A 23850-nucleotide genomic window follows, 5' to 3' on the forward strand; every position below is an offset into this window, starting at 1 on the left:
TGCAAGAGAGAAAATCTCAGCCCCTGGGATGTGACTCAGCCCTGGGCACACATAGCCACTGCAGCCCTGATCCCCTCTGCCAACCCTGTTGGCCAAGGGGCTCAACTCACTGGGGGTCCAGGGTCCCCTCGAGGTACTGCCCCATCTACGAATCCAGGAGGGCCCTACAGAGAGAAGGGTCAGCTCCCGTGTGGTTGCGCTGAGGGCTCAGTCCTCCCCAGCAGCCTGAGGGGCTGCAGTGCCCTTGGACACTCAAGGGACCTCCATCCAGCAGGGTGGAGGAGTCAGGGAAATGCACAGCCACTCACCCTTTCTCCACGGTCACCCTTTTCTCCCTGCAAGGGTGAAAAAAGCAAATAAGGGCAGTTCTGGGCTGTTCCCATGCCCTCCTTGAACAGAAGAGGAACATGCTGGGTAGAGCCCATCATCAGTGGCATTAGGGTATGTGCATGCCAAGTGCCTCTCCCCACACTGCCCAGTGCCAGCAACAGCTCAGGCACGAGCATCTGTGTGCAGGCACAGCTGGTGAGGGCACAGCCCAGGAGCAGGGCCAGGAGGAGTCCACGGGGGAGCAGCTCCAAGCAGCTGCCTGTTCCCCCATCCCTCTGCCCACACATCCCCCAGCCATCCCCATGCAGCATCGGGGACTGTACCTTCACAAACTCCCCAGGAGGTCCCGGTAGCCCCATGGGTCCGAGTGGACCAGGGGGGCCTGGATCTCCAGGAGGCCCCCGTGGGCCAGGGATCCCAGGTGAGCCGGGGCTGCCCTGGAGGACAGAGGTGCTCCATCAGCTGAGGCTGAGGTGTGGGCTGGGGGTGCTGGCAGAGACCCCTTCCCATCCGTATTGCCACACCTACCGGCACACCCGGCTCCCCCTTCTGGCCTGGCAACCCCTGCACTCCATCCGGGATCACCCTGGGCTCTCCCTGCACGAGCAGGGGGAGGAAAAATCAGTGACCGCATGTGCCCTGTTGTGGCCACAGTGCCACAAGGCCAGGAGTCTGGCAGGGAGATGGGGACAGCCTGGGGCCAGGAGATGCCAGGCACCAAGCTGTGCCCACCAGGGTCCCCAGTGCTCCCCAGGGACCCCTGTGGGGCAGCCCCCTGTCCATCACATACCGGTTCACCTTTCTCCCCCTTTGGGCCAGTAAGTCCCATGGGCCCACGTGTCCCCTGGGAAGGAAAGATGATTATGAGAGGGGGTGTTGGGTGTGAGAAGGGTTGGGGAGGGCTGGGGCCATACTCACAGGATCCCCTCGGGGACCAGGGATGCCCTGGATGCCCTAGAAAACAACAGCTCAGGAGGTGAACACATCCCTGCCAGCCAGGGGAGTGAGGATGGGATGAGATGGAATGGGGTGGGGTGGCATGGCATGGCATGGCATGGCATGGCATGGCATGGCATGGCATGGCATCTCCAGCCAAAGCAAGCCTAGACAGTACACTTTGCCTGGGATACACACACAGGAGATAGCAGTGACCCTGCCAGCTCCTGAGACTCCCCCAGTACAGGGAACAGGGAAGCAGAGGCTGGCTCAGGGAGCAGGCAGGGCCATGGGAAGAGCCCATTGTGCAGCAGCAAAGCCAAGGGACACCCTTACTCACTGGCTGCCCAGGTGATCCAGGATTCCCAGGGCGCCCAGGGCTTCCTGGTCTCCCCTCAGCTCCAGGAAATCCCTGCAGGACAGAGGAGCATCATGCCAGCATCTGGTGTACCCCAGCACTGCCAGACTCCTTCAGTGCCCCAGGCAGTGCTGGTCCCAGCCCTGGCAGCTCAGGGCAGCCCCAAGGCAGAGCTGGGTTGCAGGGTGCCTTTCCCCATGTGCTGAGCTGGGCTGTGAGGGTGCAGTGTGGGGCTGGGCTAGTGTTCTTCAGCAGGATTTCCCCTCCAGCGTGGGTGTGGAGACCAAAGGGACAAGGGGCAGTGAGAGGCCCCATGGAGCCAGGTCACTGTGTCCAGGGATCCTGGGGTGCCTAGGTGAGGGACCAGAGGTACTCACTCTGTCACCCTTCTTGCCCGGACCCTCGGCACTCTCTCCTGGTGGACCCTGTGGCCCTGGTGGTCCTGGAGAGCCAGGAAGCCCGTGGCGACCCTGGAGACACAGTGGAGAGGACAGGCTGGGTGGCAGGTGGTGGTCAAGAGGTATTGCCTGTCTATCCCTATAGCAAGGGCTGGACATGTCCTTGCCCCACACCCACCCACTGGCAGGACAAAGGGACAAGGCAACATGAGGACATGGGGACCATGACACTGCCCTCTCCAGGGAGCTGCCCCTCTTCTTCCCCCCTCCATCAGGTTATTACCGGCTGCCCAGGGAGACCTGGTGGTCCCATACGTCCTTGCAGTCCCTGCAGAGACAAAGCCAGTAGTGAGCATCCCCTGTGAGCTGATGTTAGCATGGTTTGGGAGATGCAAACCTCCCAAAGCCACCAGCTGGTGGCGGGGTGTCACCAAAGCACTCACTGCTTCACCGCGGTCTCCCTTCTCGCCCTGCAAGGGGACAGAGGGAAGGCGTTAGAGGCCGGCACTCTTGAACTTAACTCCCCACTTGGCTTCGGCTGTCAGCAACTAGGGGTCCATGACCCACGCTGAGTATCTGTGGCACGGCACAGCATGGCACAGCCTTGAGAAGCTCACCTTGGGGCACTTCACAGTGCAGGGCTTTGGCTTCGGCGCCGGCTGGCAAGAAAAGACAAGCCTGTGTGAACCCAGGGATCAGAGATCCTCTGGCTTACATGGGACTGCTCCCCCTCCACACCCCCCCGAAGTACTCAGGCCCTTACCCTGGTGGAGATGATGGTGCAGAGGTCATCAGTGAGCTCTCCCTCCAGCTCTGCCAGGTTGCCATGGTAGATGTACCGTGGGTCCTCACTGGTGACCATGCGCTGGAGCTGCTCCCGGTCTGCCCCCTCCATGCCCACTGCCAGCACCTGGACCCCTGAGCAGAGAGCACCCTCAGCACCCCACAGAAGTCCCTGCACATCCTGATGAGACCCTATTAATCCTCACCCCCAGCCTTGACATCCCTGGCCACAGTGATGGCATCATCCCCAGAGGGGCTGTCAGCCAGAATCACCAGCACTGCTGGCACCCCGGGACGGCGCCCTGCGCCAGGACTCAGCAGGTAGGTCCTGGCAAAGGTGATGGCTGCCCCTAGAGAGGGAGAAGGAAGAAGGGACAGTCAGCAGGATCCTGGAAACCACTTCCCCAGCTCCGAGTGCCGCCCCTCACCGATGGCGTTGCCGCTGGGCTCCTCATAGCGCATGGCACGGATCTGCTCCAGCACGGTCGCCAGGTCACTGGAGCGGTTGAGGAGCAGCCAGGGTAGGCTGCGGTAGCTGTATGTGGCCAGGGCCACCTGCAAGGGTGCAGGGCAGCAAGTGGGCACCACAGCCCACCCATGACCCCCCCGTGCCCCCAGTGCTGTGGCAGCAGCCTACCTGTGTGCCCTCAGGGCCCAGGCGCCCCAGGGCGGACACGGTGTTGGAGAGGAGGGTGCGGACAGCGTTGGCACCAGAGGAGCTGTTGCGGGTGCCGTGTACTAGAAAGACCACGTCACCAAGGGCATCCCTGCAGACTGCAGGACAGGAAGGGGTGAAGCCACCACCAGAGTGGAGACAAGCTCAGCCCACCCCTGCAGGGACTCCGCAGTACCTGTGCGCTCACTGACGGACACCTCGGTACCTGGCGCGCTCCCCACGAGTGGCCGGAGGGTGAAGGTGTAGCGCTGGCCCAGGCGCAGCCCAGAGACCTGCTGGGAGCTGGCAGTGCTGGGCAGCGTCCGCCCCTTCTCCCCACCAGCTGCCATCCAGGGGACAGTCAGAGGGATCAGCAAGCCCCTGCGGGGATGTTGCCCACTGTCCTGGGGCCACCCACTCATCTCACCTGCAGGAGGGCTCCAGGAGAGGACATAGCCAGAGGCACCAGGGACTGGGGTCCAGGTGAGAGTCAGCGAATCCCTCTGCACCTCTGTCACCCGCAGGCTGGTGATGTGGCTTGGGGCAGCTACCAAGGGGGAGGAAAGGGTGTCCCAGCTTCATGGGGAAGCTCCCAACATGCTCCCTACCCAGTCCAATGCTGGGACAGTCCAGTCCCAGGATGCCCCTCTGGGCTCAAGCCATGTGTCAGGGGGCTTATGCTGCCTTGGCTGCAGGCAGTCCCTTACTGGTGATGGCAGTGATGGTGGCTGGCTCGCTCTCCCGGCTGCCTGCCAGGCTGGTGATGCTGATATGGTAGTGCCGGCCCGGTTCCAGTCCCGACAGGGCATAAGAGCTGGAGGTGGCTGGGAGCTGCTGGCTATGCTGGGGCCCCCCTGGCAGGGGCAGAGAGGGGTGAGGGGGTGCGGGTGGGGGCTGGCAGGGATGCAGGGCTCCAGCCAGCTGTGCTTACCTTCAGCCAGACGCCAGAACAGACGGTACCCACTGCTGCCAGCCACTGGCAGCCAGGTCAGGCGCAGGTGGTGCTCCGAGGCCTCGGTCACTTGGAAGCCACTGACAGGGCGTAGGGGGACTGCCTCAGCTGTGGAGTAGAGGGGCAGGCGTCAGGGGCAGGAGTGCCCAGTGCCACCCTGGGGTGATGCCCCCTGCCCCAGCACTCACGGGTGGTGACGACAACGGAGACGGGGTTGCCTTCCCGGTTGCCAATGAGTGCCGTCACCTTCACAGTGTAGGAGACGCCTCCCTCCAGGTTGGGGATGTCAAAGGAGTTGGTGTGGCCAGGAACTTGCCGGCTATTCTCCGAACCCCCTGCCAAGGACTGTGGCATCAGGACCCCCACTCTGCTGCCCTCACAGCCCGCCCCCATCCCCGTCCCACAGTACCGTCCCTGCGGCTCCACACCACACGGTAGGCAGTGGCTCCCGGCACACCGACCCAAGTGACACGGGCAACGTTGCTCCTGGCTGCCTGCACCTCCAGCTGGGTCACCTTCCCCACCTGCTCCGGCACTGTGACACCAAGAGGGCCACTGTCACCCCTGGTCACAGCCACTGTCACCAGACAGCACTGTCAGGCAGGGGTTACCTCACCTATCCGTCCCGTGGCAGTGACAGGGCTGCCCTCACGGCCATCCACAATGGCTGAGATACTGATGGTGTAGACGATGTTGGCGTGCAGCCCCTCGATGGTGAAGGTGGTGGGGTCAGCAGGGAGGAAGCGGGATTTCTTCAGACCTAAGAAATGGCTGGGATAGGAAGGGCTCCAGCACTGCTGCCACAGCACCCTGTGGTCCATACACTCACCGTCACTGCTTTGCCATGTCAGCAGGTAGCCCCCGGCACCTGGTAGCCCTCGCCAGGTGACCCGCAGCTGGCTGGGACCGGCCTCCATCACCCGCAGATCCGAAATGCTGCCCACATCTGGATACTCTGCACCACCCCATAGCACCACAGCATCACCTTGGGGAATCCAAAGGGACCCCACAGCCAAGCTGCCATCCCAAGGGGTTGCAGGGGGATAGAGACAGCTGCGTGCCACAGTGGGAACATCAATACCAGAACTCCTGGTTCTGAACCCTGACGTGGACTTACTGAGGCGGACGGTAAGCATGGCAGCACTGCCCTCCCGGCTGCCTGCTAGTGCCGAGACACGCACCAGGTAGGTGATGCCCTCCCGGAGGTCACCAAGCTCCAGCCCCGTCTGGCTGCCTGGGATGCGCCTCGTCCTCTCCGTGCCATCTGCCGGAGTAGGGCAGTGCAGTGGCTCGGTGTCAGCTGGTCAGGATCCCCCAGGTGCCACCCGTGGCCCTGCCCACAGACTCACCCTGGTTGTTGCGCACCACCACTTTGTACTCGGTGGCACCGGGGACACCGGTCCAGCTCAGCCGTACCCACCTGCCCGATTCCTCAACGAGCCGCAGGTCTGACACAGCACCCACGGGTGCCTCCACGCCTGTGAGGGGACATGTGTGGCACAGCTGGAGCGGCACAGCCTGGAGAGCACAACCCCCATACTCATCCTGGGCTGTGACCAGACAGCTGGGGGTTCTCATGGCCAAGGCAGTCCTCAGGCTGAGCAATGCCCATTGGGACATCCCTCCATGCCAAAGGCTTGGAACAACTCAGGGGACCCACAGCAACACTCACCTGTCTGAAAGGTGGTGACAGGGGTGGCCACCTCCCCACCATCATAGAGTGTGTAGAGGGTGATGCGGTACTCGGTGCCCGGCTTCAGCCCCATCAGCTGGTAAGTATTGGTGCTGCTGGGGAGAGACACTGTTCTGGGGGGCTCTGGTCCTGCAGGAAGGGAAGAATCACAGCCAGTTGCTGGCAATGGAGGGCCCACAGGGGCAACAGGCACCCCGAGCCTACCTGTGGCTCTCTTCCACTCCAGACGGTAGCCACGAGCATCACGGGCACTGGTCCAGAGCACTTGGATGGATGTGGGGCCCAGGATGTTGGTCTGCAGCATCTGGTCTGTACCTGCCTCTGCAAGAGGGACCCCATGGGCCAGGGTACCTTGTGCCACTCTGCTGCCAGCCACCAAGCCCATGTCTCTGGTCCCCGCACATGGCAAGGATAGGGGCTATGAGGGCTGGTCCCTGCCCCCTCCCATGCACAGCAGCAGGATGGCATCACCTGTACCCAACACCTACCTGTCCTCTGCTGCACAGTGGCTGTGGGCCCCTCCAGCTGCCTGAAGAGTGGGGCCACCGTCACCACATAGTCGGTGTTGGGCTGCAGCCCCACCAATGCATGCGACATCTGCCTGGCATCCAGGTCCACCCTGTGCCGGTCCTGCCCTGTGTGGGAGCCAGTGCAGCAGTCCCTTGGGGAGTTCAAGCAGCAGGCACCACCAGCTCCCTCCTGTCCTTCCTCACAGGGGCCACCAGCAGAAGGGCCACAAGCTCTGGGAGAGGCGCCTACCTGTGCGGGTTGCCCAGGAGAGCCGGTAGCCGGTCGCACCACTGACAGACTGCCAGGCCAGCAGCATACTCTGTGCTGAGACGTTGTGGACAGTCAAGTGCTGCACGCCCACCAGGTGCCCTGTGGAAGTGAGGTGACTGTCCATCTCCCACGTGAGAGTGGGGCAGGGGGCAGCGGGAAGCACCTTCACCTGCAAACTGCTGTCTTCAGGAAGCCCCCTTGCCCCTGCTCACGGATGCTAACCACACTGAGGTCACTGAGTGCAGCCCGTGCCCAGGCGGCTCCTTCAAAGCATCAAACTCGTGCAAAAGGGAGCTCAAATGTTTTCCTCTTAATGCCTTAAATACTTTCTGTGGGTTAAGACTGCCTGGGGCTGCTGAAGGAATTGGTTTGCCAAAATCTGATGCTTGCAAAGGTGTTGCCCTGGGGCCTCACCCCCACTCCTGCCCGAAGATGCTTTCCAACAGCCTCTGCCCTGGTGGAAACCACACTTTCCTCCCACAGACCACTGTACTCAAACCCTGCATTTTTTCAGTCAACATTTTCTACGTCATGGGAGGAAAGCTCCAGTGGAAACACTCCCAGAAGGCTGCAAAGGAAATTGGGAGCACACAGTGCTGCATCCTGCCCTGGGAGCAACTTTTGGGGCCCAGAGCATCGCCTTGTAGCCATGCTCACCTGCATCCCCATCCCACCCCCACAGGCAGCCAGTAGAGCACAGTGATTGGAGGAGGGCATCCCTGTGCTGGGAACCCATTCCTAACCCTGGCTGGGCCCAGGGCTGGGCACAGTACTCACGTGTCCGGGCAGTGAGGGTGGCAGGGACAGCGGGCTGCTGTGCATAGTGGGGCTGGAGCATCACCACGTACTCAGTATCGGGCTGCAGGTCGCTGAGTGTGGCTGACTGTGCGCTGCCTGTCAGGCTCTTCTCCTCTCTTTGAGGTGCTCCTGGAAGGGTGTGGGGGGCACAGGGACATAGCACACACCAGGCCCAGCAGGGAAGGGGTGTCTGTGGGCCTGCACCCTGCCCTGAGGATGCCAGTCAGTGCCAGGGGTGGGGAGCACCGGGAAGAGGCTGGGACGTGGGCCAGGGCAGGGGCACCCCCTGGAGCGCCCGAGGCCAGGGTGAGGCTGCCAGGTGTGTGGCTCCAACCCCGTCCCTGGCTGGGACGGGGGTCTGCTGCCTGCCCCCCATGTGCAGCAGTCATGGGGGCACATGCCAGGCCCCCAGCCATTGTGCACGCCCAAGCACACACCCTGAACCTTGCACAGGAAGCCTCTGGGTGTAGGAATACACAGGCTGCCTCCACACCTCTGCACACGCGCGCGCCCCACACCCAGCGCACGCGTGCCGGCTGCCGTGCTGAAGGTGGGTGGATACACACCCACAGCGCTCATCCATGCATCCCTCTGCCCAGGGGGCTGCACAAAGACAGGGGTGCCCAGGCAGCACCGACCCTCGCACGGACCATCCCCTCACCTTGCACAGTATAGCTGAGGCTGTAGCCCTGGGGAGGCTCGGGGCCAGGCTGCCAGGCCAGCCGCAGAAAGGTTGGTCCAGTCTCCACCACACGAAAATCCAGCACGGAGCCAGCACGGCTTTCTGGAGGCACACAGAAGCAGAGATGAGTCCCCAGCCCCATATGCTGTGGCACCCAATGCCTGCACTCACCCCTCCCTATGGACGCGGACACTCACGGGTTCGTGCTCGGCCAGACACTGACTCGCCGATGCTGTTGGCGTACTGGGCAGTGACAGTGACCAGGTACTCTGTCCCAACACGCAGTCCCCGTAGCACAGTGTTTGTCTCCCGTGGCCCCACGCTCACCTGGGCAGGAACAATGTTACCCCCTCATCTTCCCCAGGTCACACATGGAGCCCCCAGGAACCCCCAGGAACTCTGAGCAGTCAGGTGGGGGCACTCACCTCCTGCCTCTCTGCCATGATGGGCTGCCCTAGCCCTGTCAGTGGCACGTACTGCACCCGGTAGCCGGTGATGGGGCCACTGGCTGCTCTCCAGCGGATCTGCAGATGGTCGAGGCCCCGCTCTGGGATCTCCAGGTTGGAGGGGCCAGTGTGGTTTGGCCCACCTGTGGGGTAGCACAGAGGCTGTTAGCTCCACAGTGCATGAAGCAGAGAGGAGATATTGCTGTGGCAGCACAGATGTGTGCCTAATGGGATGGGATAGCCAGGAGGTCATTTTGGGGGTGGGTCGGGTGCTAAGGGTGCACAGTCTGGCACCCAGCAGTGTCAACACCTGTGCCCCTCAGGGAGGAGGATGGGGGCCCATACCCAGCAGGCGCAGGGTGCCCCCAACAGTCGTGCACACCCTTCGTGTTATCAGTGGCACCAGCGTGTCCAGCAGCTTGAAATCACCGACGTAGAAGAAGAAGGCCTCCGTAGGCATCGAGGCCACACGGATCAGCTCCTTGCGGTCAGCATTCTTAATACCTGTGACAGAGGGAGATGATGGGTGAAGAAAGAACCTGAACTAAGCAGAAGACTCTTTCATGTGGTGCAGAAGCCTCACTCACCCACAGCAAAGACCTTGATGCCCTGGCTCTTCAGCTTCGCTGCTGGGCCCTCGGCATCATCCTGGGACTTGCCATCCGTGATGAGAATGCAGATCTGCAGGGCCAGGAAAGAACTGTGGGATCCAGCATGGGGTCCATGGACCTGACACTTCTCCCCATGTTGCCAGGGGCATTGCTCTGCACATACCTGGGGGACCCCAGGCCGTCGCTGCGTGGGGCCAAAGAAGTTGTCAGCAATGTAGCGGAAGCCAGCGCCTGTCCGCGTATTGCCACCCTTGTAGCTGAGCTGCTGGATGGCCCTCCGGACACTTATGCCATCAGTGTACTGGGAGAATGAGAACTCCACCCTGGGGAGTGCAGGGGGACACTGTCACTTCCCAGCTCTGCCACCCTGCACCCCACATGCCCCCTCCTTTGAGCTCACCGTGGGTCATCACTGTACTGTGCCATGGCAAAGCGCACTGCCTTCTCACCCACCACCTGCACAAAGGGCCCCACCAGCTCCTCCATGAAGGTGCGGACAGCACGGAAGTTGTTCCTTCCGATGCTGGATGAGCCATCCACCAGGAAGGCGATGTCAGCCTCCAGCACATCCTCACACACTGTTGTGGAGCAGTGACAGCACTCAGGGCACAGACTGGCACTGTGGCACATTGGTGCTGAAGCACGATCTTACTGTCCCACCCAACCGTGTGGACCCAGTGCTCAGCACCTACCTTGGCTCCTCTTCTGTGCCAAGGCAGCTGGAGGATGCAGGAGCGCCGGGAGCACAGCCAGGAGCAGGAGTTGGCTGCTCATCGTGGGAGCCTGCAGGATAGGATGCTGCCACCACAGTCTCACACCAGCCCCAAGCCTTGGGGACAGCAGTTCGGGAGGTTCCCAGCATCACCCGTGCCAGAACGCCTGGCAGCGTTGGGAGAGCAGGGTGCCAGTACCGTCCCAGGTACCCCACGGCGCAGGGAGAGCCCCGCTTCGGGCCGGGACAGGCGCGCAGTAGCTGGCCCGTGAACAGCCGGTGGGGCTGTCCGCGGTGCGGGGGATACAGAGAGCGTCTGGCCCGGCTACAGCCCGGGTTCTGCCTCCGCCACCCCTTCCCCTGCCCCACGCCACGGCATCGGCAGCGGCGCACCCCGGCCGCTGCTGCACTTGGCCCCCGGCCCGCAGGGGCTCCTCCCGCCCCAGGAAGGTGCTCTAGGGCAGCGGGGAGCCAGCGTGGGCAGCCCTGCCTGCCAGCCCCCTGCCCCGCCGCTTCCACGCGCGCGGCGGCGGAGGGCGCCCGGCCCGGTACCCCCGCGATGGCTGCGCCGGCTCCCAGCCCAAGCACAGCCCGGCCCGGGCGGTGCGAGCCCCGCCGCGGGAGGGTGGGCGAGTGCCCACGGGTGCCCGCGCGGAGGCTCGGACCTGCCCCGCAGTGCCCCCCACCCGCGGCGGGACCCCCGCCACAGCTCCACGCTCACCCACCGCCCCCGCGGGGCCGCTCCGTCCCGCACCGCTCCGAGCCGTTCCGTGCCGAGCCGTGCCGGGCGCAGGCGGTGCCGGCGCGCACCGGCCCCCGGCGCTCCCGCCCCTTTATGGAGGGCGGCCCGGAGCACGGTCCGGGGGGGAGCGGAGCGGCGCGGCCCCCGCCCAGCCCGGCCGCCCAAAGGGCTTTTCCCACCCGCTCCCCTGAGAGGGAAGGAAGGAAAGAAAGCAGCTCCTCAGGCTCTTCCCGCTCCAGTGCCACCTCGAGCTGCCCCGCGGCTGCACGGCGTGCAGCGGCTCCGGGATGGGAACGAAGCAGGAGAGGGCTGGACACCTGGGAACAGTTGCTGCTGGATTTGCCACCGAGACCTCTGTGAGGGGCTGAGTGGGCTCCAGTAAGGCTCAAGGTAGTTTCCCCTCCAGCATCTGCATCTTTCAGGAAGGTGAGCAGCTCTGGCACCTGCCAGCTAGGAGCTGGCCACCCACTTCCACCAACTTCCTTCCGTCCATCCATCCATCCATCCATCCATCCATCCATCCATCCATCCATCCATCCATCCATCCATCTCAGGGGAATGTGTCCTGGAGACTTGGAGCCTGGATCCAGGCAGACCTGGATGGAGCTGCCACAGGGACTTGAGCCCCTGGCACCATCTGGGTTAAAGCCTGGCTCTGAGCACTAGCCCCGGGAAGGACACTGGTGGTGAAGAGCTGCTCCCCATGCCAGTACAGCTCCTACGAGGCTGCAGGACAGCCAGGCCTCGTCCAGGATCTTTCCTGCACACACAGCTGGGGGTACCCTAGCACCCATGGTTTAGTACGGGATCTGTGCTGGAGTCAGCTGTGGGAACATCATCCTGCCCTGCTCAAAACACTGTCTCACAGCAGACTTGTGCCTGAGACCTATCCCAGAGCTGGAGAAACTTGGTGGAAAGCCACTGGTGATGTGGCTGCAGTTGCTGGGAGGAGGCGAAAGGGAGAAGATGCCCAACAAGGCAGGCAAGGACCTTGTGTCGCCCTGGTCTCACTTTCTGCCCCTCCTGTGACTATGAAACAGTCCCCTGAGGCTCCTCCTCAGCCCAGGGTGCACCCTTGACCCTCAGGGTGCTCCTCACCCCCAGGGCACCTGTGGGACCACACTGCTCCTTGGGGCACATCACACAGCACCTCATCCTCCCCAGTGGTGCCTGTGCTCACCTGGGGTTGACCCTGGCTCAAGGAACCTGCCATGCACCCCGTGCCACCTACCCTCTGTCCCCTCGGTCAGCCCGCATTCCCTGTCCCCAGCACCCCACGTACCTGTGCCCTGCTGGGCACTGCCCCAGGGGCTCCCCTCCGGCTCCTGGCAGGGCAATGGACAGACAGGTCCAAGGGCATCTTCTTGTGGGCAGCAAGAGGAGCAAGAGTGGGGATCTCTGGGGCCCAGGGCCACCTCACAGCTGGGGGCCGGGGGCAGGGCCACCGGCCACCGAGCAAAGATGCTCCAGGGTCGGCTACAGGCAACTTTCCCAGGCACAAGCTGTTCCCAGGCAGGGGAGGAGCGGCGTTGCCCTCGCTCTTCTTAAAGGTACAGCAAACAGCGCATCCCCTCCTCTTCATTAGCCTTCCTCTCCTTAGACCTCAGCCCTGGCCCCCGAAGCTGGCGGGCGGGTTCTGAAGCTCGCCGTGCCCGCAGGTTTGCCCCTGCCTGCCCCAGCCCTGTGGGTCCGGCCGTGAGTCCAGCATCCTCAGGTCAGGACCATCCCTAAACCCTCCTCCCGCCAGAGCCCGTTTAATGAAGACAGGGCGGCCTGTCCCAATTAGACAAGGGGCTTCGTTAAACAGGGAGCGGAGGGGCCTGCCAAGGGCTCTGTGGCTGGCCCCGGGCCCGGAGCTGGTGGAGCAGCCCCACGGCGCGGTGCCGGCGACAGGGCACGGGCGCCTGGGGGTCACCCCGGCGAACGGGGGCAGCGCGGGGGCCAGCATCGCCCAGCGGGCACCGTAGGCAGCGGCACCGGGGCAGCGACATTTCACAGCCATGCCAGGGGCTCTGCCCACCACCTCGGCCCCCACGACCGGGGCAGGCACTGGTTTGGAGTGGTCCCCAAACCCCAGTCGCCCACGGAGGGCCCGGCACCATCTTGTCAGCAGTATTCCCCTTGCATGTGCACTGGCGTGGGGCACGCAGGGCTGCTGGGTCCCCAAAACCAGAGTGTCTCCGCCTCCGCGGTGTTTCCCAGCTTCCCTCCGCATACCAGGACCAGGGAAGGAATCTGCGGCCCCCGGCGCGGGACGGTCCTGCCTCTGCAGACGGAGAGCGCCAGGTGTGAGTGACTCACGGGCACCCCCGCGCCGCTGCACGCCAGTCCCTCCGGGAACATCCTGAAAGGCTGTAATCCCTTCTCAAAGCCTGGAAGGCTGGCAGCCCAGCCACTAGTCATTGCCACAGCCCAGATCTGGGGTTCCCCATCTCCCACCCAGCTTGGCCCCAGAGCATGCTGATTCCTCTACATAGACACTGAACAAAGTTTGTAGGGCTGACCCTGACCCCAGCTCCTCACCTGTACGTGCCAACCTGGTTCCCAAATGACACTCAACAGCTGGCCACATCATGAGACATTCCAGGACAGCTCCAGAGGTGGTCTTTGCAGGGCACTGCCAAGGCAAGCACTAACCCTGAGCCTCACAGGGGTCTTGACACCCCCATGGAAGGGAAGCCCCTGGTTTGAGAGTGTGGACAAGGGAAGCACAGGAGCTGAGCTTCTCCCCGCCCCAGCTTGCCAGGCATGAGGCCTCACTGCTGCCTTAGTGAGAAACAAGAAAATCTTCAGCCCCAGGTGAGGTTTCAGCTCTCTGGGACGGGATGAGTCACGCATCACGCTGAGGTACAGAGCCTGCTCACTCGTGCTGCTGTGGGGCTTTTTGCCCCCATCCTCTGCCCACCCTCTCCACCCACTGCAGCCACTGCCTCTGGTGCTGATCTGACATGGGCTGGGATTCAGCACAACCCTTACAGGATTTTAGTTTTCTGGCCCTACTGTGGTCCTGCAGAGCTCCTCACTCCAGCATGACATAAGCATTCCTAGCCTGTGGGGATGCATGGGACAGCTCTGGGGCTGCTGGGAGGGAGAAGCCACCTCTCCCAGCACTTTTACATTGGGGAGGGGAGCAGCACGGGGCTAATGCCGAGGCAGGGGAGGAGTGGAGGAGCTGGCCAGAGCCTGGAGGGGGAACCTTGTCTGCCACAGAGGCCAGTTGAGACATGCTCCAGGAATGTCTTCCAGCACCAGCCACCGCCAGCTCCATGATGTGGCACCCAGCCCAGCATGCCAGGAAAGGGGCTCCTGGCTATCACCAGTCAGCTTGGGGAGAGCCCAGAGGGACAGGGTGACACAGTGCAGCCTTAGGGAACGCTTGTGTCACCCCATGGGACAACCCAGCAACCCAAGAGACCACAAAATAGACCAGGTTGGGATATGGCCAGCCCTTACCACCTATCCTGATGGGTCTGGGGTGGGAAAAAAAGCCACGCCAGCCCTCCAGGCTGCACTTCACAAGGGAAACAGACAAAAACCTCCCAGTTCCTCTGTGCCAGAGGGGATAGCTTAGAGCACCCTCTATCCTGCTGCTACCCAAGGCCACATCCCTGTGGCAAAAGGAATCAAAGTATAATATCAGGATGAAGTCGTGACCAACGAGCTGCTCTCTCTGCCCAGCAGCTCTTGTAATGTCCAAAGTGAAGGGGATGCTCCTGGTTGTGGGAGACCTCAGCTGCTGTGGAGGCAGCAGCAGTCTGGTGACTGAAGGATGATGGAGGCAAGGTGTCCCACTGTAGCTGACCCCCAAGCTTGGGGTCAGGCTGAGCCTGCTGTGCCCCCCCACCAGGGCTCCCCATGGGGTGGGTGCCTGTCCTGGCTCTCCCACAACTGCTGTGGAGGGATGGAAAGTTTTTTCTGCCTGTAAACTGTTGTGTCTGGAGGCTGCTGCCAGCACAGCTGCACATCAGCATCGCACGAACCTGTGCTGGACTGTGGCCAGGTCCCACTGGCCATGCAAAATGGGCTCAGGAGGGAATGGTGACACCACGGGGATGTGACCCTCCCTTTGGCCAAGTAGTGCAGGAGAAGGCAGCCCTGGTCAGCGTGACTGCAGAGGCCAGACTGCTTCTCAGGAACAGCAAGTCAGGGGAGAGCCAGGCTCCACCAGGGCTCTGCCAAGGGCTGGCAGTGCTTTGCAATGGCATGGGGCCAGCATGCCAGAAAGGGAAGGTGACAATGGGGATGATGGAAGCAGGATAAGGAGCCAGCACCAGTGAATGGGGCTCTAGAGTCCCTAGTTAAAAAGCTGCCCTCAGCTGCATCCTGTGGCTGGGCTTTGGGTGATGCTGGGGATACCCAGGGAGGCTTGGACTGGGTGTCAGGGACCCAGGGGGAGGCAGGGGGAAGGCGTAAGCAGAATGCAGGCAGGGGCTGAAGTGTCCCATGCTGCAGGTGGCCACACACACAGTCTGGCTCTTCTGCAGGAATCCAGCTCCTCGACTGACTGAGGCACGAGCTGCTGCCCTTCACTTCTGGCCCTGCAGTCCCCACTTGCGGGTGGGTCCAGGCTCAGTAAAATCAACCTGCCTTGCCCTTGAGAATGGGCATGTAGGAGATGGTAGAAATGCAGGAACCAGGTGCAGCAAAGCTCCCCCCAGCACCTCTTCATGGGACCAGTGCTGCCTTTTCCTCAAGCTGACAGCCCCATGGGGTGCTTATTTCCCCGGAGATGCCCAGCCAGCCCAGCACATGCAGCTATGGAAAGGAAACTCCTGCTTCTTTGTAGGGGCAGATAAAAATTCCCTGCCTTGGGGTTATGAGGATTGAGGAGCTCCCAGCGCAGTCCTGGCTGCAGGGTTTGCAGGAAGCAGCAGGCAGTGGCTGGCAGCATCTGGGGCACAGCCGGGCGTGGAGTGCATGAAGAGACCCAGGGACCCATTGCAATGCAGGAGCGGGGACCGGCAGGGCAGAGGGAGCGGTTTCCTCTCGGATGCCTGCAGGAAGGAGGAGATGAAGGGAAGCCGAAGGAGAGCTGCCAGCCCACGTCACACACACTCGGGGCATGTGCGGGCTGGGTCGAGGTGCGCAGAGCGTGACTCGACACGCTGGGTGGCTGAGCCAGCCCGTGCCCGCCTGCCCAGCCCTGCACTCTGCGGGGCTCCCCAGGGACCGGTATTGTCGGCAGCCCAGCGCCTCGGGCCAGGCGAGAGATGCAGAGGTGAAAGGTGGCATTCCTGCAGCCGGAGCCTGGGAGAGCAGCTCGGGGCAAGGCCAGGTCACTGGTGCTTCCCTGCAGCGCCGGAGAAAGCAAGGAAATCATCTTACCTGCAAACACCAAGGTGCCACGCCTCTGACCGCCTCGAGCCCTCACCAGCATCCCTCCAAGAAGGTGTGTGGCAGATGGGACAGGTCAGGCCCTGCTGGGTGCTGGGGGGCTGTCACAGCAGGGGCTGCTCCTGGCCTTGCAAAGTGCTCTGCCCCAAATTTGGCTTCCAGGGGCACCATGGCTTCAGGGGACTGGAGGGGCACACAGGAGCAGCAAAGCAGGTGTGTCTGCAGGAGGCCAGGACAGAGCCCAGACCTGCAGAGCCAGGGCACTTGCAGGAGGAACACAGCAGCCCCTGTCACATGTGGGGACAAGCTGCCCATGAGTTCCCAAATCTTTGTCCCCCATAAGAGTGGGACAAGCACCATGAAGCCATGGCTGCCCCATCCCTCCTTCGTAACACATGCTGGGAGCAGATGGTACAGGGGTAGATGGGCAAGGCAGCACCACCTTCCCTGCACATGGAATCTGTTCTGCTGCCTAATCTTGAGCTTCTCTGGGAAATGTTGCCCAGCTCCCAGCACAGCACCAAGGACACAAGGTCAGCTGAAGGCTAACCCAGCTATGGGAGCCCCCATGGACACTGGAGAACCTGCAGGAGAAGGCAGCAGCATGGTATGGAGTGCTGGGAGGGAGTAGGGTGGTGACAGAGGCTCACAGCAACTGCCAAGCAGGGGGGAAGAAAGGCAGAGAGGCAGCATGTGGGCCTAGGCAGCTGGAGCTGTTCCAGGGATGCTGCCAGCTATGCTGCAAGAATCTGCTCCTTGCAGGAGCTTTGCACAGCTTGATGGGGCTGGGTATATTTGTTCTTTTCAATAGCAACAACAGATGCCTCCCTGGCTGCAGGAGCTCAGGATAGGTGTATTCCCAGGGGAGAAGTGTTGCCATGAGGAATACCTTGGCTATTCCTTGTGAGTGCCAGTCCTCAGGGGCCTCTATCCCAATTCCCAAGGATGGATATGCTGGACCTCTGTCCTAGGACCCTGCTGCTGCACCACAGCTCACAGAGGACTGACACTGCCTTCCCAAGACATGGAAATAACAAGCCACTAATGCCTTATGCTCCGTCCCTCCTGCTGCCAGCCCACAGGCACTGGTACCACTGGCCCTGGCAGAGCAGCACGCCAGCTTGTGCTCACAATGACAGCAAGAGACTCACACTCTGGAGCTGCACAAGAAGGAGTTTGCCCACCTCATCTCACCAAATCCAGATTTCTCACAGCCCCTGTACCAGGGAAAGGCTGTCTCTCTCTCACTCCTCTTTTGCATGATCCTGCTCTCACTTTCCCACTCCTGCATCTGGGATGCAGGCCTGATGGCTGGGATGACAGGGCGGTTGCTCAATGCTTCCTCTCTGCCTCTATTGAAGTGTTTCACAACCTGCACCAACCCTCATAAAAACTACCTGCAGCTCTATATAAATTTCTGGCAGGACTCATGAAAGAGCCCCTGTCCCACTTTTCTGGGGCTTGGCTGCTCCTTGCTTGCGCAAGGGGAGCCCGGCAGAGCCGTGTGGAGCATCACCCGCAGCTGGAGGGCAGGTGGGAGACGTGCAGCCCAGCAAGGACCTGCAGGCACGTGCTCCTAGGGAGGGGATGGCACAGCTCACACCTGGGTGTGGCAGGGGCCTTGCCTGGGACAGGCAGGGGCTCAGGAAGGGTTTCTTACCACTAGAGAGTTTGGGCCATGCTGCAGCCTCTGGCAAGGGGCTTTGGCAGGCCTTGGGCTCTGATAAAGGCATGTGGATAGCACAGAGCTCTTTTACCCACACTTGCCAATAGCAGGGGTATGTTGGCTAACAGTGTTGGGTCCCCAGCAGCTGCAGGATACTGCCCTGAATGTTTCACACATGACCAACAATCCATGGGAAGGAGGATTAAGATCTGTTTATCAGTCTGTTAGGGTGGTGAGGAAACTGCAGGGAGCCAGCACCCAGGGAATCAATGCTGCAGGAAGGGTCAGGCTCACCCCTACGTGTGGGGCAGCAGCCAGGCTGCAGGGGAAACTGCTCCAGAGGGATTAATGCAGTTCACGAGACCAGACTTGCCCTGTGTCTCTCCCCCACGAGGCTGTGCCATTGCTCCTTCAGCTCTTTGGCTGGGTGCCCGACTCCAGAAGAAAGGAATAAAAAGGACGAAGTACCCGCCCTGCCCTGTCGGGTGAATCGCTGTCTGTCACCATGGGAACTCCTCCCTCCCCAGACCTCCCCAGGATGATTTCACATCTCGTCGAGCAGGAGGGTGCGTCCCCAGGATGGCACAGGGCGGGTGGACACGTACATCCCACACAAGGACCCCACAGCTGTGGGGCAGGATGCTGGGGAGCTCCAGGGCGATGACTGAGCAGCAGGGTGAGGGTCCCAATGGCGATGGGGGTACGATCTGCATCCACATAATGCATCCCCAGAGCAGTGACAACTTAGGGGCTCTCAAGAGCTCCAGGTCCTTGCAGAAACCACATCACCAGCACTTCTGCACCCCTCTGTATTGTCACTAAGAAGGGAAGAGCACAGCATCCTGTCTCTGCCCCCCTCACCACCTTAAGGACTCACCTTGAACCATGAGGACCTCATCCTGCATCCCCCTCAGCAGAGCTGGGGCAAGGTCACCTGTGAGTCACTGCTGCGCGTGTGAGGCAGGAACAGGAGATACTTGTGTTCCCACGTCATAGGGGCTCCTGCCAAGTGCTGCACATCTGGAACAGCAATAAACAAAGCAGGGGAAGCCGCAGAACCAGAGTGGACAGCAGCCGAGAGAAGCAGGGACCTCCAGCCTTGCAGCAGCCAGCGGGGGGAAGGGGTGGAAAAAGCAGAACAGCCACATGGAGTTGAGATGCTCAAGATTCAAGCACACTTACCTGCCATCTCCTCCCCCTGACAGCCTCTTGGTGTGCCAGGGCATCCTTCATGCCAGGGGAGCAGAGGCAGGAACTTGCCACAGACACATGCTGCTCCAGTTCCTAGAGCCACTCTTCACCAAGCTTCCTGTGAGAGACCCCGGGACATGGGCAATTATCCCCTCCTGGAAATCCCACCCTCAGTGTTTCATGGGGAACACCAAGCCTGTTTCTCCACCACTACGAGCTTTGCTCAAGAGTGACATGACCTGAATCAGGGGCCATGGGTTTGGTACACAGGAATCTGTACAATGCTGAGCTCTACAGTGCACCCCGATAAACTCAGAGTGCACTTTCCTGAAGCTGAAATACATCCACTGCTAAATCGTGAAGCAACATCACTGAAGTTTCCTAGATTAAACATTCAAATGAGGAAGAAAAAAATCCCCTCCAGAAGAGCCAACTCATTCTTCCCTAAATAAAACAAATCAAAGATAAGCAGCAGGTTCCCTTTATAGCATTATCCAAAAGCCTACTCGGGATAAAAGTCACATGCAAAGCAGAAAGCAGTGCACAGTACTGCGGCTGCTTTACAAAATGCTTTGCACACCTGAGTCGCTGTGTGCTGAGGGCAGGGCAGGGGGAGCAGCTTTATTTCTGTGCATTGCACCTGGTGTCAGCACCTACCTTAACGCAGTGCCCCGAAAACCTGAATGCTCCATGTCACACTGCAGGCTCTTGGCAGAACCAGGAACAGCACTCAGATATTCAGGCTCCTGTTTCAGTATCTTAAACCGTGCTCAAACCTTGCTTCAGGCATTTAATCCAGCTTCCTTCGTCATCCTCATGCTGTCTCTGCTGTGCAGCTCTCGCACTACAGCAGGATATGGAGCCTTAAATAACCCCAGACCATGGCAGAGGCTCAGCAGTGGATGGTGGGGCACTGAGCAGGAGCAGTGTCTCCAGGGCACCTGGCAGGTGATCCAGCACAGGTACTGTTGACACCTCTTTGCACAGAAAAAAATCCCTCTTGCTCTCACAGATCAAGGCTGGGAGCTCCTCAGGCTGCCATCCCAGCATCTCCATTTTCCATTCCTGGTCAGATCCTTCTCCATGCCTCACACTTCAAATGACTTTTCTGGGCATCCCCAGTTATGGTCTGAATGGGCAACAAAGCCAAACGTCAGCCTGGCAGCCCCACTAAAAACCTCACAGCCCCGAGGAAGGAAAATGTGTAAGGGGAAAGCACAGGGAAGCAGAGACTTGCATGGAAAAGTGAGAACCATCCAATCTCTTTGGATGGCGTGTGGGGTAAAGCAGCTTTTAATGAGGGTGTTCAGGGCTCCAGCTCACCCCTTCCAGGCACACCAGTGCAGACAAAGCCAGCTCCTGCCGCCATGCCTCGTGCCTCACAGCAGCCCGGGATGGCTGTTGCTGGCAGTCAGGCCTGGATGGGCCTTTTGTCCACCGCTTTTCCACGCAATGAATACACTAAAGCTTTACACAAGGCATTTCCTTTCCTAAATAGGAAACAGGATTGCTGGATATGTGTCCAGATACCACTGCTCACTGTTGCTCTCTCGTAGTGTACAAAGTCTGAGCAGTGAAGTGCAGGAGTCCTGGTCAGGACTACCAAGCGCCAGGTACCTCCCTCAGCCTGGCAATCCTGCAGCCCCACTGAGTGACACTTCACCACCGGGAGAACCCACCCCTTTCCTGAGCAAACCACACTATACAGGGGCTGGATGGGGGAGAAAGTCCCTGGTCACAGCCACACCAACACCTCAGTCAATCCCTGCACCAGGGGTCTGAGCAGAGAAGGCTCCAGCAACACAAGACACTACAGAGCTGCACTGCTGCCCTGTCTTCTAAACCCCACTCACCTATGGTTCCCACTGCCATTTTTCACCAGCCTTGGCAGGACAGCAGGTAGAGAAGCAGGCCCAGAGGGCTGTGGGCTCCCCTCCCAAAAGTTCTCTGGCACCAAATAGTGGCACAGCTCCAAGCTTCTCATTTCTGTGAAAGCCTCCCTGCAGCTCCCTGCTTCCCCAGGACAGGCTTGGCTCAGCACCCATGATGAGTATCAACTGTACTTTCCAGGGTGGGTAATTAGCTCAGGTGAGGCAACTCTTGACAATTGGCTGCTGTGGCCCCTCTCTTGGCAAGCACCCGAATCACAAACAAGCATCTCACATATCAAAGGGGCTGCCTGCTCCACAGGCAGATCCACCCTGTACATCTGCTGGGCCCTGCAGCCCTGCACTGGGGGTACCAGCAGCTCTCCCTGCAGAGACCAGGACAACATGGAGCACTCAGCACAGGGCTCCAGTGAGCACTCACCATTTTCACTGCTAGAGTTTACATTCCTGGAATAGTTCTGTGTAGTGGAGACAAGCCACTGAAGTCCTGTGCAGGAAACTGCAGAGCCTTGCACAGGGTGCACACAGCAATGCACAGTATTATCCTTTCTAAATCCTCTCCTTTAGCAGCCAACAGATGGAATGCCAAGGTGTCATGGAGTAAAAGCAACCACAATAGCTTGAAAGAGAGGACTTAATGTGGAGAGGGTAAGACCATGCAGAAGGGGAGGGATCAAAGGCCAATCCATATACCAGGCTAAATTTATCAGCACAGACTAATGGGATCCCAAGTAACCTTCCAAGTAGCAAAATAAAACACTTAAGCCATTGAAAACTAAACTGGTCAAAGAGCCCCACTGAACAATCCTGCATTGTCCATGGAGCCAGGAAACAGATTTATTAGGTCACCCAGGCCATCTCCAGTTTCAGTGTACTTGGGATGCTTCTAGGGATGGTTCCAACTCCATCCTCTGGCACTGTCCTTCACTGGGCAGCGGAAACTGCGGGGAGGGAAGGGGAGGGGAGGGGGAGACGTCCAGCAAAAGATCTCTTTTTCAAGGTTCAGGAAAAGCTGAGATAGGACACTTCTGTCATGCCAGACATTTCCCAGTTTGGATTCCCTTGGACTGAGGCTACTCTGATGGAGGAACAGAAACACCCCTATACAGCTCCAACAGCAAGAGACCTGCCAATGAGACTAGAGCTTCTGTTCCTCTAGTATCAAAGCATTTGGCTGCCAAATGCTTAATGACACTGCACTAATTCCAGGTTACACTTCCCAAGCCCCTGATAAGGCTCAGATCATGGGTGTCTTTGCCAAGCAGGAACACTTGACTCCTGAATGGACTTCCCTTCCCCACCTTTTACATCCCCAGTTGTTGTTTACCAAGGAAAAAAATAATATGGCAAACCTTTCAATCCTTGGAGCTGGTGAGATGCTCATGTTTCTGGAGGCATGGACTGCCACAGCACACAAACACAACAGGCACTACAAGGCACAGTGCCACCACAACTGCAGCTTGAAAGTGCCAACATCCTGGGCACAGCTCAGCCTTAACTCTTAACAGGCACCCAACAGTCCTCTGCATCCAGTGCCACTCACCAGGGCATGGCTCCTCGTCCAGATCAGCCCAGATACTCAGTTCTACATGGAAAAAGCATCTAAAAAATCAATTTAAGGCTGCATAAGCCAGGCAGTCTAGCAGAGCTGCAGCCTTTAGTCAGGAGTTGGTCCTTGCTAAAGCGCTGGGAGCAAGGCTCAGCACAGCCAGCCAGCTGCTTTTCCAGAAAAACGGAGCAACTTGGAAAGCATCCATTGTTGAGGGGTTTGAATGTGTTCCTAGAATAAACTAGTAGAGAAGAGCCTGAGGAATTAATTACTCAAGGAAAACATACATTTCCATAGAGATACCTCCAAAGAAGCAAACTTGTAGGAAATGCTAAGCAAGGATCTCTTTCCTTGTATTTCTCACCAACTGCATAACGCTTTGGAAAATTAACCAGGAGGGGAAAATATATAGCAATGGAAGATAAAAGAGGATTACAGTCTGACTGCAGTCACAAAACCAAGACAGAACCATTTACTGGTTCCATAAGGCTGGAGGCGTAAGTGAGCTTGTTTAGTTGTTCAGCCCTCAGTGCACTTGTAACAAGCCAGAGCTTGTGACAATAGTTAAACCCAAATTGCATCAAGAGCATTTAACAGTTTCAAACTTGCCTAGTATACGCAATGGGTTCAGACACACTGACTCTCTGAACAAGAATCCAGATTCAGCACAAATGATTTAGTACACTGGATTAGTCTCAAGTGTAATGACTAACTCTGAGAAACTTTTACACTATTTTTAAATCTCCCTTGTCAGGGCAGAACCTGGAAATTAAATGAGAACCTCAGAGACATTTATCCCAAAGAGAAAAATCAAACAGGAATACCTTGCAGCTTCCAAGGGTAGCTGTGACAGGCTAGTGCCACCTGGTGGGAAACTTTTCTCCATCCCCCTTGCTCAGCTTTCTGTTCCATGTTCCAACTTCCCGGAGGCAAGACAACAGAGCAACAACCAGTTTAACACCAAAAAGGCACGGCTGGGTAGCTCTTCCAACTACTCAGACCTAGAGATTATCTTATGGGTATAGGCCAGTAAGAAGCTTCTCAGTTATTGCCTAGCTGAGCCTGACTACATGGAGTGTAAAAGAAGAATGTGCAGACCAACACCACCACTACACAATAATCTCTGCTCATTACTGAGCTGGTTTACAGATAATCAGGAAGCTTAAGATGAGAGGCAACACATCTCCATATAGAAACATATGGGTTATTATAACATAGCCCCTCTGGACAGATGTTTGCCTATCAACAGCTCCAGCTCCTCACATTCTATCTCCCCAATCTGGCAAGATTAGCAATGTCTACACACACCACCCAGGAAGAAGAGTTGACTACCAGCAGAACCAAC

General features: G+C 59.4%; 1 protein-coding gene across 2 annotated transcripts in view; it reads right to left on the reverse strand.

The window, feature by feature from the left end:
- Positions 1–12234, reverse strand: part of COL7A1 (collagen type VII alpha 1 chain) — a 30928-nt gene extending 18694 nt beyond the window's left edge. The window contains exons 1-39 of one of the 2 annotated variants that reach the window (XM_053953448.1): positions 12159–12234; positions 10115–10205; positions 9823–10000; positions 9586–9745; positions 9399–9492; positions 9157–9315; positions 8791–8954; positions 8563–8692; positions 8345–8467; positions 7663–7812; positions 6865–6984; positions 6594–6740; positions 6310–6426; positions 6085–6234; positions 5762–5890; positions 5530–5676; positions 5242–5367; positions 5029–5172; positions 4822–4947; positions 4601–4747; positions 4392–4520; positions 4168–4314; positions 3888–4007; positions 3657–3803; positions 3443–3579; positions 3234–3360; positions 3012–3155; positions 2786–2940; positions 2640–2681; positions 2466–2492; positions 2306–2350; positions 2002–2094; positions 1607–1678; positions 1249–1284; positions 1121–1174; positions 859–927; positions 654–767; positions 309–335; positions 111–164 (exon numbers count right to left, since the gene is read on the reverse strand). In XM_053953448.1, the coding sequence (XP_053809423.1) occupies positions 111–164; positions 309–335; positions 654–767; positions 859–927; positions 1121–1174; positions 1249–1284; positions 1607–1678; positions 2002–2094; positions 2306–2350; positions 2466–2492; positions 2640–2681; positions 2786–2940; positions 3012–3155; positions 3234–3360; positions 3443–3579; positions 3657–3803; positions 3888–4007; positions 4168–4314; positions 4392–4520; positions 4601–4747; positions 4822–4947; positions 5029–5172; positions 5242–5367; positions 5530–5676; positions 5762–5890; positions 6085–6234; positions 6310–6426; positions 6594–6740; positions 6865–6984; positions 7663–7812; positions 8345–8467; positions 8563–8692; positions 8791–8954; positions 9157–9315; positions 9399–9492; positions 9586–9745; positions 9823–10000; positions 10115–10196 (4332 nt within the window). In that variant the 5' untranslated portion in view covers positions 10197–10205; positions 12159–12234. Of the gene's footprint in view, positions 1–110; positions 165–308; positions 336–653; positions 768–858; positions 928–1120; positions 1175–1248; positions 1285–1606; positions 1679–2001; positions 2095–2305; positions 2351–2465; positions 2493–2639; positions 2682–2785; positions 2941–3011; positions 3156–3233; positions 3361–3442; positions 3580–3656; positions 3804–3887; positions 4008–4167; positions 4315–4391; positions 4521–4600; positions 4748–4821; positions 4948–5028; positions 5173–5241; positions 5368–5529; positions 5677–5761; positions 5891–6084; positions 6235–6309; positions 6427–6593; positions 6741–6864; positions 6985–7662; positions 7813–8344; positions 8468–8562; positions 8693–8790; positions 8955–9156; positions 9316–9398; positions 9493–9585; positions 9746–9822; positions 10001–10114; positions 10206–10859; positions 10880–12158 lie in introns of those variants that run through there. The other variant, XM_053953447.1, reaches the window with a different exon arrangement.
- Positions 12235–23850: the final 11616 nt, after the last annotated feature.

Source organism: Vidua chalybeata, chromosome 12, assembly GCF_026979565.1.
Source record: "Vidua chalybeata isolate OUT-0048 chromosome 12, bVidCha1 merged haplotype, whole genome shotgun sequence".
Lineage (NCBI taxonomy): Eukaryota > Metazoa > Chordata > Aves > Passeriformes > Viduidae > Vidua > Vidua chalybeata.